The sequence below is a fragment of the Acipenser ruthenus genome, chromosome 28, assembly GCF_902713425.1.
Source record: "Acipenser ruthenus chromosome 28, fAciRut3.2 maternal haplotype, whole genome shotgun sequence".
NCBI classification, from domain to species: domain Eukaryota; kingdom Metazoa; phylum Chordata; class Actinopteri; order Acipenseriformes; family Acipenseridae; genus Acipenser; species Acipenser ruthenus.
The window spans coordinates 13712299-13725309 of record NC_081216.1 but is presented as its reverse complement, the minus strand read 5'-3'; the positions used below and the strand labels follow the sequence as shown (position 1 = coordinate 13725309).

Here is a 13011-nt window from a genome sequence, read left to right as displayed (position 1 = left end):
ACTTTAGTACATCTACCCCTGAGGGGTTTAGCCAAGCGCAAGCAACACATTTTTTTGTACTACGTTGAAAATGACTGTGATATTAGTATGGGGTAGTGTATTTTAGAGGAACAACAAAATACATATTGTGTTTAATATCATAATGTGTACTACAAAAAAATATTAACAATTGTGGCTAACCCCTCATGGACAGGCACCTGGGGAGCTGAGGTGGACACCTGCAGGGCTGGCCTTTGTCCTCCAGGGGCTGGCAGCTCATCATCCTCTGCTGTCAAGCTTTAGCTTGTGAGTCTGACTCAGCCGCTTATTCAGAATAGATGAAAGACCTCTTAGAGCTGGCTTAGAGCAAGCTAAGAGCCCTTCCCGAGGAGTGGACGTGACAGAACACAGAACTGGATGGCTGTTGTCACATCATGCTCAAAACAAAATGCTACCCATGTGGCTGTAGAGAATATTTAAAAATAAGAAGAATTATGTCTGCCTATTGTCAATGTGTTCCAGATATGCTCCTTGTGACATGCCACATGCCCACAGCCTGACCTGCAGAGGCAGTAAATACAGCGCTAAGTGTTCATTATATGAGTGGTGCCACTTACTAAAGCATGCTGAGAGGCCTGAGGAAATCATATCAAAATAAGCAGCTATTCTTTTAAAGTATGAAACAGACAGAAACATCTTCCCACGTCATCACCACAGGTCTCTGTACCCGAGTGAAATATCAAGCACATGAGCACAGAGGTTTGGAGTTTTCTTACAATTGTAATCCTGAATCCTTACACAGAAAAATCTAGCAACTGACTGTTAGTTTCTCCTGTCTTTTAAAAGTGGATGAAATCTATGTTGAACGTGCTTAAGGGACTACTTTAAAATACTTGCTTAGTTGATTGCATTTTTATAAAATGAACTGGTATTTCTCTTTCAAAAAATAATTGTAAGTAGCAGGCTTGAGTAAAATGCTTAATGAAATAATTCCATGAATTTTACCCATTCTGCACCACATTGGTCTCAAAGGTCCAGTTTTTAAAGAAACACAGGTTATAGCAACCATGTTTTTATTTCAAAATATCTGGTACTACACTGGTAAGGTCTCAGTTAGCTTGCCTGCCTTCAAGGAAGTCTGTTACTGCTTCACTTCCATTTCACCTCAGCAGTGTCTTCTGGGTCAAAGCATATTACTGGTTGAAGGCATGCCAGTCAATAGGGAAACAGCTGATTGGTTACTGACAGGAAAGAAGCCAGTGAAGGGGTGGGGACAATTTTATCCTACAGGTGAAATTACGCAGGAAACGCAAGACAGTCTAAAAACAAGACTTGCAAACAAGTATTTCTTTAACCCAGAGAAGTACCAGATATCATGTTTTAAAATGAAAATACACTTTGCTAAAAATGTGTTTCTTTCAAAATAATGGATGTGCATGGCAGAAAAAAAATGATGTAACTAGTTTGTTAGCTACAGTTACTTTAATAGCTCTTCTCAAGAACCTTTGGGCATATGTTTGATTTTGTACAACATCTACTGATAAATGACCCGTTTCTGTACTGTATAGAGCACACTAATACCCCAGCCCATTTTTGAAGAATGTATGCAGTTGTAACACAGATGAGTATGAGACCCTCTCTCTGCTGTCAAAGTAGTGAACTCTTAATATTTAAAAAATAATACAAAATAATAAAAATAGCTGCTGGAGTTCCCAGTGGCTCATTCAGTACAGGCACCACTGCGTCGTGCTCGTCATAAAATCCTGGTCCTGCTGCGTGCCAGTCATGGATATAGGCTCACAGGGAGAACTGCATAGAGAAATCAGTTTGAGATAATTCACCACATAACACTTTAGCGACTTCTACTGGCCAGGCACTCCAGGAGTCCAGACAGACACATCCCCCAGATTTCAGCAGCTTGGTAACATCTGTTGCTTTCATTCTGCAGGACACCCTTACAAAATGTTTTCCATTCTATCCATATACAAACTGCTAAATAGTTTAACCCGACTTCAGTTAATAATGGACTGAAGGGAAATTGTCACCAAAATACAATTGAATCCCAAAACTAAATTATTTTGTCAGAGTGAGTCCACTCTTTTTTGTAGTGTCACTTACGTTTACAGTTCACAGCAGATTTTCTCCACACAACACCAGCCACTGCTGGTCAAGTGGAATCCTACAGGCCTGCCCTTTTTGCTCCAGGGTCAAGTTATCCACTGTGTTGGACATGCTCATGGTGTCCTGATGGACACATTGTAAGCCGTTACCTGTATATTCTGGTTCAGACAGTGCAGTGCAGCAAATTTAGTACAGTAAACTGTCTTTAAAACAAAACGCTGATAATGTGAGTGTTGAACAAACATCCTCATTGTTGACTCCAGCTCTCTTTTGTTTACTACATGATGCTGTCTCTACAGTATGTTGGGGCCAAAACACTGTCAGTTTGATATCCTCCTGTACTCACCAAAACACTGTCAGTTTGATAACAATACATGCAATGCATTCTTTTTAAATGAGATCATGCTCTAAACTTTGTAACTTTAAACACTGGATCATACATCATCATTTAGTATCAAGACAGAAGGCTGTGGTCTAGCCAAGCCTCAACATGCTGAGTGGGATTATGCACCAGAAGGCTGTGGTCTAGCCAATCCTCAACATTCTGAGTGGGATTATGCACCAGAAGGCTGTGGTTTAGCCAAGCCTCAACATGCTGAGTGGGATTATGCACCAGAAGGCTGTGGTCTAGCCAAACCTCAACATTCTGAGTGGGATTATGCACCAGAAGGCTGTGGTCTAGCGAAGCCTCAGCACGCTGAGTGGGATTATGCACCAGAAGGCTGTGGTCTAGCCAAGCCTCAACATGCTGAGTGGGATTATGCACCAGAAGGCTGTGGTCTAGCCAAGCCTAAACATGCTGAGTGGGATTGTACACCCATCTGGATCTGCCTCCCCATACATGTGTTGCTAGACAGTGAACCTGCAGTTCTTATGGCAGTACACTTTTCATACGGGTTCCTGTGTGTATAGGGAAACTCCAAGGACTCAATGCTAGCAATGAAAGCCTAGACTAAATTTAGACTTATTATTTCTGTATCTGATGCTGAAAGACTAATGCATGCCTTTGTTTCATCTAGAATTGATTATTGTAATGCACTTTTCTCTGCTTTCCTAAAAAATGTGGTGTCTTGATTACTGCGCATTCAGAACACTAAGAACCGCTAAAATTCTAAAACCAGAAAAAGTGAAAATATTACTCCTGTTTGGGCCTCTTTGCACTGGCTAACTGTGCAGTTTAGCATTAATTTTAAGATCTTGCTTATAAGACTGTGATGGATTAGTACACAGTTACAGGAATTACTGTCCCTGTATACTCCTACCCGCACTCTTAGATCACAGGATGCGGGGCTGCTGGTTGATCGAGGGTGAATAAAAATAACACAGAATTAAGGGCCTTTTCTTGTAAAGGTCCTTGTGGCAGGATGACAGAGGTTTGAGGCTCAGAGACAGTGGAAGGGGCAAAATAATGATCTTTATTAAACAAAAATAATCAAATAAACAGGCACAAGGGCCAACAAAAAGGTTCAAACAAAATACAGAAATGTAGGCTGGGCATTAGCCTTCACTACAGTTCCTTTTTCAAAAAACTAAACAGCACAGCACACCAACAAACAAAGCACACCCACAAACTCCTCTCTCTAACAAAGGGTTTCAGCTGCCCTTTTATAGTCTGTGGCTGCAGCCCAATTAACTAATAATTAATAATTAAACACTTAAGGCTCCAGCCACATTCTCACATGTATTTTGCAGGGAGGAATTTAACCCCCTCCCTGCCAATCCAAAACAAAACAAGAATCACAAAAACATAATGAAAACAGTAAAACTAACAATAACAACAAACACATATTTATAGGGGCGAGCTGGCACCCCATCACATTTCCCCCCCCTTGTGCGCAGCACACTTGGCCCCAACGGCCACCTCCCCCCTTTGTCCCAAAGTCCCGGACGAGGGGAAGCAAGTGGCCCATGGGGGCGGCCATGGTGGGAGGTCTTCCTTCTCCCATTGCTGAGGATGGGTCAGTCCATAGCCCGGCGCCCTCTTTGCGGGACCGAGACCTGGCGAAAGGGGACCCAGGTGCATTGGATGGGGCGTCGGGAGCACAAGCAGGCGACCAGCCAGCTGCAGCCCCAGGCAGAGGTGCGAGCCCAGGCGACAGTGCAGCGACGTCTGGGCAACCAGGGGGAGCGGAGCAGGAGACCAGGCGACCTCCTGTGCCTGGTGGTGCTGCGACCTGGGAATTAGGCCCAGCGACCAAAGGTCCAGACATGGAGCCTGGGTGTCAGGGAGCCCAGGCCGAGGGATCCAACCCCCAGGCGCCGGGCTGTGGCACAGGGGTGGTGGTCGGGGCTGTGGTGGAGGTGGTCTCCTCACCTCCCCCCCCTTCTTCGTGGCCGGCAGCTCCCCTTTCTGAGGCTCCGGCCACAGTACTTCCTGCTGCCATTCAGGACTGGCAGCGACTCCAGGCGAAGCAGGACCCTCGGCGACCCCAGGCGAGGCAGGACCTTCGGCGACCCTAGGAGAAACAAAAACAGAGCAGCAGGCAACCCCAGGTGATGCGAGGCAGGCATCCTTGGGCGTGGCCAACATTGCAGGAACCTCCGGCCAGGGTGGCAGTGGCCAGAGTTCCTCTTCTCTGTTGGCAGCAGGAGGTGGAGCCCGCTCCAGCTCCTCTGGTGGCGGATGCGGGAACAGCAGCTCGTCTCCCTCTAATGGCGGAGGCGAGAACAGCAGCTCGTCTCCCTCTAATGGCGGAGGCGGGAACAGCAGCTCGTCTCCCTCTGGTGGCGGAGGCGAGAACAGCAGCTCGTCTCCCTCTGGTGGCGGAGGCGAGAACGGCGATGCTGGTCCTTCCGGCGACAATGGACCCTCTGGCGACGCGGGACCCCCTGGCCCCTCTGGCGGCGCGGGACCCTCTGGCCCCCCTGGCGGCGCGGGACCCTCTGGCCCTCGGGACAGTAGCTCCACCCCAGGCGACGGCGGACCAGCATCCCTAGGAGAAAGCACACTGAGAGTTTCTCTAGATGATGCGGGCAGGCAGGCAACCCCAGGCGATGCGGACAGGCAGGCACACTTGGGCGGTGCTGTGCCTCTTAGCCGCCGGGCAGTTTGTCCCCGCGCTCCCTTCAGCAGCCGGTACAGAGGCTGGGAGGGACCTCCAGCATCTTCTGCTGGCGGTGGAGGGAGAGACAGCGCCCGCTGTTCCCCCTCTGCTGGCGGTGGAGGGAGAGACAGCTCCGGCTGTACCCCCTCTGCTGGCGGTGGAGGGAGAGACAGCTCCGGCTGTACCCCCTCTGCTGGCGGTGGAGGGAGAGACAGCTCCGGCTGTTCCCCCTCTGCTGGCGGTGAAGGGAGAGACAGCTCCGGCTCCTCCCGCTCGGGCCGTGGACGCACCGACTCCTCCCGCTCGGGCCGTGGACGCACCGACTCCTCCCGCTCGGGCCGTGGACGCACCGACTCCTCCCGCTCGGGCCGTGGACGCACCGACTCCTCCCGCTCGGGCTCCTCCCCCTCGGGCTGTGGACGTTCGGGCTCCTCCCTCTCGGGCTGTGGACGTTCGGGCTCCTCCCTCTCGGGCTGTGGACGTTCGGGCTCCTCCCTCTCGGGCTGTGGACGTTCGGGCTCCTCCCTCTCGGGCTGTGGACGTTCGGGCTCCTCCCTCTCGGGCTGTGGACGTTCGGGCTCCTCCCTCTCTGGGCGACGGCAGCGGCTCCCCCTCTCTGGGCGACGGCAGCGGCTCCCCCTCTCTGGGCGACGGCAGCGGCTCCCCCTCTCTGGGCAACGGCAGCGGCTCCACCCCCTTTTCTTCAAGGAGGGGGATCTCCCCCATGTCTATCGCCAGGTATGCCAGGACCATGACGGCTATCTCCTGGAGGGACCCCGGCTGGTGCTCGCTCTCCCACTCCTCCCACCTCTCCCCATCTCGATACCACAGCGTGCTGAGGGCTGTGGGGAGGTCGTGGAAGAGGTCCGCTTCGGGGTGCACCAACCACTCCCAGATCTCCCGTGATGGTGGTGAAGGCTGCTCTGAGCCTCTAGGTGGATTTATCCCTCTTCTAACACCACGTGTGGCAGGATGACAGAGGTTTGAGGCTCAGAGACAGTGGAAGGGGCAAAATAATGATCTTTATTAAACAAAAATAATCAAATAAACAGGCACAAGGGCCAACAAAAAGGTTCAAACAAAATACAGAAATTTAGGCTGGGCATTCGCCTTCACTACAGTTTCTTTTTCAAAAAACTAAACAGCACAGCACACCAACAAACAAAACTCACCCACAAACTCCTCTCTCTAACAAAGGGTTTCAGCTGCCCTTTTATAGTCTGTGGCTGGAGCCCAATTAACTAATAATTAACAATTAAACACTTAAGGCTCCAGCCACATTCTCACATGTATTTTGCAGGGAGGAATTTAACCCCCTCCCTGCCAATCCAAAACAAAACAAGAATCACAAAAACATAATGAAAACAGTAAAACTAACAATAACAACAAACACATATTTATAGGGGCGAGCTGGCACCCCATCACAGTCCTACATTGTGAAATGCTCTGCCTTCTTTTGTCAGGGAAGCTGGGAAGTTGTTTATAAGTGTACATTGAAAACACATTTTTACAAAATAGCCTTTCTATCTCAGTGTTCCTATTTTATAATTTAAACTGCATTTTCTGTTGTGTTTTTTATTATCATTTTATTAAATTGGTGTTTTAGACGCTTTTCTATTGCTACAACTAGCTTTTTTTGAAACCCGCAGTTTGTATCTCTTTAATATTTCTGTTTTCATCACATTTTGTATTAGGTTTGTATTTTATTTGAATTGTTTAATTGTTCTTTTTGAGTGTGAAACGCTTTGGAATCCTTGTGATACAGAAATGTGAATTGCTGTTGTAAACAACAGATGGTGAAAATTTCACAGCCTACTGCATCAGCACTACAACTAGAACAATAAGAACATAAGAACATAAAAACGTTTACAAACGAGAGGAGGCCATTCGGCCCATCTTGCTCGTTTGGTTGTTAGTAGCTTATTGATCCCAGAATCTCATCAAGCAGCTTCTTGAAGGATCCCAGGATGTCAGCTTCAACAACATTACTGTGTAAAAAGGTGCCTCCTATTTTCTGTTCTGAATGCCCCTTTATCTAATCTCCATTTGTGACCCCTGGTCCTTGTTTCTTTTTTCAGGTCGAAAAAGTCCCCTGGGTCGACATTGTCTATACCTTTTAGAATTTTGAATGCTTGAATCAGATCACCGCGTAGTCTTCTTTGTTCAAGACTGAACAGATTCAATTCTTTTAGCCTGTCTGCATACGACATGCCTTTTAAACCTGGCATAATGTTCAGGACTTCCCCAGAGTATAGAATAATGTGGTGTTTACAAACCTTTAAGGACTAATACCATTTCATTCTTATTAGAAATTATATTATACCAAATTGTTTTTATTTTTTATCTTGCTTTTTTTTTTACTCTATTTCTCTATACAAATTGTAAAGTATTCACGCCAGACGTGTTTAATAAGTGAACTCTTGTTTTTTTATTAAACCAGCCATGCACCAAACCCCGTTCTCCAGACAAAACCTTTCCATCTCCCTCCCGCCTTCTGCCCTTTGACCTCTCTAGCATACATTGCTTAAAGCTGTAACACTCCAATACTCTACATTCCTCCCACTTTAAGTATTTGTCAACCCCTATATTTTCTTTTTTTTTTAAAACAAAATACTATTATTAATAATAACATGTAGAACAAGAACACAAACAATCCCTGACCCCACTATGAGGACAGGGGTGGACTACCCTGTTCCTCCAGACAATTATGAGGGATTATTCTGCCCTCTCTTCCGTAACTGCCTGTAACTATCTGGTTTTAGCTTTTACCAGTCCATCAGTACCCGAGGCTTCGGGATACGACTAGAGCGACGCAAAGGGGCTGTGTCTTCTGTTTGGTCCCCCACTGTAATGTCCTGATTCTCAGAAGTGTCTTCTAGAATCTCCTGTTCTTCTTCATAGTTTGCAAGCTGATCCTGTGTCTTTGTCCTTGAGTCACCCTGGTCCACACTGGGCTGGTCAGACACAGTGTCCTCTACGTCTAGTTGGGGACTGTCAGGCTGCGGCATATCTGTCTCAGGTTCTTTAGGAAAACCCCTACGGACATGGTCCACATGTCTCCGGCAGGCTCTACCATCTTGCAATTGTACAACGTATGACACTGGACCTGTCTGTTTGCTTATGGTGCCTGACAACCACTGCGGCCCTGTGCCAAAGTTACGAGCAAACACACTGTCCCCCACCTTAAAGAACCGTTGTCTGGCGTGTATATCATGATTTGCTTTCTGTTGCGCCTGTTTCTGCTCAACCCTGGCTCTCTCATCTGGGTATAGCAAATCCAGGTGGGTGCGAAGTTTCCGTCCCATCAGGAGCTCCGCTGGTGATTTACCTGTGGTGGCTTGGGGCGTCACCCTGTACTTGAAAAGAAACCTGATCAGTTTCGACTCCATATTCCCCTTTTCCATTTTCTTTAATCCTTCCTTGATTGTCTGAACTGCCCTCTCTGCTAAACCGTTAGAGGAGGGGTGATAAGGGGATGTTTTAATGTGCTTAATGCCATTTTGGACCATAAACTGCCTGAATAGTTCTCCCACAAACTGTGGTCCATTGTCGGAAACAACTGATTCTGGCAGCCCTAAAGCAGCAAAAGTGACTCTGAGTCTGTCAATAGTAGCCTCAGCTGTGGACGAGGTCATCGGGTGGACCTCGATCCACTTGGAATGCGCATCCACTATCACCAGGAGCATTTTTCCATTAACAGGACCAGCATAATCCACATGAATTCTTTCCCATGGTTTTTGTGGCCATTTCCAGGGATGTAGCGGTGCCTCTGGAGGGCCGTGCCGATTTGCTTGGCATCTGGTACATTCCTGGACCTTCTTTTCTAATTCCTGGTCCATTTTCGGCCACCACACATAGCTCCGTGCCAAACACTTCATGCGCACTATCCCTGGGTGTGCCTCATGCAGTAATTTTAGAACTTGCAGTCTCAGTGTAGGTGGAATGATGACACGTGCTCCCCACAGGAGACAACCTTCCATGATGCTTATTTCTTGTTTCCTGCTAAAATAAGGCTTGGTTTCCCTATTTGGCAACCCCACCCAACCATTTGTAACCATTCTGCGTATCCTTGATAACACTGGGTCTCTTTCGGTAGCCTTGCTGACCTGTCTCGCATCTAACGGGGACGTTGAGAGCCATTCCAATAAAAGAACTGTTTCGGTTGGCATTGGCACTTTTTGTGGGCCTTCTGGTAAAGGAAGTCTGCTCAGTGCATCTGCGTTGCCAAGGTCCTCCCCCGGTTTATATCGGAAACTGTAGTCATATGCAGCCAACGTTAGAGCCCAGCGCTGAATTCTAGCCGAGGCCATTGGGGGTATTGGTTTATTTTCATTGAACAAGCTCTGGAGAGGCTTGTGATCTGAATTTATTGTAAAATGTCTGCCCAGCAGATAGCAATGGAACCTTTTTACGCCAAAAATAACAGCCAGCCCTTCCTTCTCCAGTTGAGAATACTTTTTCTCGGCAGGTGCCAAAGAGCGTGATGCATAGCTGATGGGCCGCTCCGAACCATCCAACATCCTATGTGCAAGCACAGCTCCCAATCCATAAGGCGAAGCGTCACATGATAACACCAGGGCTTTCTTACCATCATAGTGCACCAGTACGTCTGAAGACTGCAGCAGAGCTTTTGCCTGCGTAAACGCCTTTGTCTGCTCCAAACCCCAATGCCACCGGACCTGTTTCTGCAACAGTTTATGCAATGGTGCTAAAACTGTGGACAGATTTGGCAAGAAACGTCCATAATAGTTAAGCAGGCCAAGAAAGGATTTTAGCTCAGTAACAGATTTTGGGGCTGGAGCTTCTGATATGGCTCTCACTTTCTCTTCCACGGGATGTAGACCGGCTGCGTCTATCTTATGTCCCAAATAGATGACTTCAGGAGCCTGGAAAACACACTTGTCTTTTTTTATACGCATTCCTGACTGTGAGAGCCTGTGTAACACTTCCTCTAAATTTGCAAGATGTTCCTGTTCAGTTCTGCCTGTAATGAGAATGTCATCAAGGTACACACACACACCCTGTATGCCCTGTAAGAGCGAATCCATTATTCTTTGAAAAATGCCAGGTGCTGCTGACACTCCAAAAGGCAAGCGGTTATAGCAAAACAGTCCCCGATGTGTGTTAATGGTCACATAAGGTTTGGATCCTTTGTCCAGTAGAATTTGCAGGTAAGCGTTGCTCAAATCAATTTTTGTAAATTTCTGTCCTCCGGCGAGCGTAGCATAAAGATCTTCAATCCTGGGAATGGGGTATGTATCTATCCTTGCCACTTGGTTAACTGTGACCTTGTAGTCCCCACATATACGTACACTGCCATCTGCTTTTAGGATTGGTACAATTGGGGCTGCCCACTCAGAAAACTGTACTGGTTCAATAACCCCTTCTGCTATCAATCGGTCCAGTTCTTGATCCACTTTGTCTTTCATGGCGTATGGGACTGGTCTCGGTTTGAAAAAACGTGGCCTAGCTGCTGGGTCCACCTGAATTTTTCCTGTCGTTCCCCTGAGTGTACCTAAACCACTTTGAAAGAGTTCGCTATGCTTCTCCAACAATGTTTGGTATCCTGCAGCTTGTGTCCAAAATAGCTCTGTCCAGTTTAGTTTCAACTGTTTTAACCAGTCCCGACCCAGCAGACTGGGGCCTTCCCCTTTAACTACAGTGAGTCGTAAATATATCTCTTGTCCTTGGTATTTAACCAAAACACTGATGGACCCCAGTATTGGAACTTGTTCCCCTGTATAGGTGCGTAGAACCACATCAGATGTGGTAAGTTCAGGTTTATTGTCCAAAGGCCAGTTTCTGTTGTAAGTTGATTCACTAATTATTGATACTGAAGCTCCAGTATCAATCTCCATGGTGGTTACTTGGTCATTTATAATAACCTCTACAGTGATTGGCTTTTCCCTCTGCTGCTTGCTTCTTACATTGAACATTGTATACACTTCACTTTCCTCCTCCACTACGTGCATCGATTCCTCCTTCCTGGGCTGTTTCAGTGTATCTTTCTTTTTACTACGACAGACTCTGGCAACATGGCCACGCTTTTTACAGGAGTAACACTCAGCATCTTTAAAATTACAGACATCAGGTGAGTGCTTACCCCCACATCTATAACATGGCAATTTGTGCTGGTTCTCTGAGTAACTGGTCTGTCTTCTGGATTTATCGTATGAAATCTCATTGACCGTACCTGTGCTTAACAGTAGAATGCCGCTTGTTGTAGCCTGTAGATCGGAAGTATTTTTTGCTGCAATTTCCATCCCTTGCGCAATATCCAGTGCCTTTCTGAAATCCAGCGTCGACTCTGACAGTAATCGGCGTTGTATGCGTTCATCGTTAATTCCACACACTAGTCTGTCTCTCAAACGGTCATTCAATGTGTCTCCGAACTCGCAATACTCTGAAAGTGCGCGGAGTTCCGCTACGAAACCAGCTACTGATATGCCTGGCTTGCGAGAACAGCTATCAAATTTAAATCTCTGTACTATGGCTGATGGTTTCGGATTATAATGCTCTGTAAGAGCTGCCACGAGCTCGGCAAATGTTTTTTCACTAGGTTTAAGTGGAGCCACTAAACTTCTCAAAAGGCTATACGTTTTAGCCCCGCATACACTAAGCAAGATTGCACGTTGCTTTTCAGTTTCTTTAATTTCATTTGCGATGAAATACTGGGACAGTCTCTCTGTATACTGAATCCAGTCCTCTTGTTCTGCCTTATATTCTTCAATTTTGCCGTATGCCGCCATTCTGTTTTTTTTTTTGTTTTTTTTTTGGAAACCTTCGGAGCAGTTTTATCCTCGTCGCCAATGTAAAGTATTCACGCCAGACGTGTTTAATAAGTGAACTCTTGTTTTTTTATTAAACCAGCCATGCACCAAACCCCGTTCTCCAGACAAAACCTTTCCATCTCCCTCCCGCCTTCTGCCCTTTGACCTCTCTAGCATACATTGCTTAAAGCTGTAACACTCCAATACTCTACACAAATATATAAATACAATTTGCTATATAAATACAATTTGATTTGATTTGAATGCAATGTCCCCTGCTCCTGGGGGTGTCCCTGTGAATGTGATTGTCTGATTGAGTGTGTAATTGATTCTGATTGAGTGCCCTGGGTGAGAGGGAGTAGTGTGGTGCTGACTGAGCGACAGAGTGACAAGGACAGCCTCCAGCATTCCTCGGCAGCACCCTGCAGCCCCCTGGATGAGATTGGAGCTGACACCACAGCTTCTACGGCCCTGCTGTTGCTTGCCAGCTGGGCTACCGCGTTCTGTCCAGAGCTGCTTCCAGTTTTTAATGGACAACTTACATTCTGAATATAGTTTCACACATTCTCATTTCCTGCCTAATAAAAGTTTCATTGATTTTACTGATCCGTTATTAATTAATCAAAAGTGGCACATAATAATGACAGTAAACTACAGATTCAGCTCCAGGTAGGATTGATGAAATGAAGCATTTACTGAAGAAACTCAAAGAAACTAAGATTCAGCTCACTGCTAGGATGACCTATGTTATTACCCTCTTCCATATCGGTGGTATTTATGTCCCTCAAAATAAGGTTTCCATTTCCCCACATTTTACTCGTTAAACACACTTTCTTAAATGTTTACTCCAGCAAACACCTAACCAACCAAGGGTCACAATTTGTCATTATTTTAGGGGTCAAACAAACCTCGAAATTGATACAAAACCTAGGGCTCCAGCAAATAGAAATGTGTACATGAGAAAATGTTACCGAGACACAGTGATCTGGAACTCCATACAAATTCATTTTTTGACTGCATTTTATTTTGATCTGTTTGTAGAGAAATGTATCCAATTCCCATGTCAATGTGACACGTATATGTAGTTGTGTGTTGCT

General features: G+C 46.4%; 1 protein-coding gene across 1 annotated transcript; it reads right to left on the bottom strand.

The window, feature by feature from the left end:
- Nucleotides 1-7909: 7909 nt before the first annotated feature.
- Nucleotides 7910-11893, bottom strand: LOC131701932 (uncharacterized protein K02A2.6-like). The gene has a single exon (XM_059002774.1). It carries the CDS (start codon nt 11891-11893, stop codon nt 7910-7912), a length of 3984 nt encoding a protein of 1327 aa, XP_058858757.1.
- Between the last annotated feature and the right edge of the window lie 1118 nt (nt 11894-13011).

Excerpts from the sequence above, each read along its gene's own strand:
- LOC131701932 (XM_059002774.1), bottom strand. The coding sequence starts at position 11,893 with ATGGCGGCATACGGCAAAATTGAAGAATATAAGGCAGAACAAGAGGAC.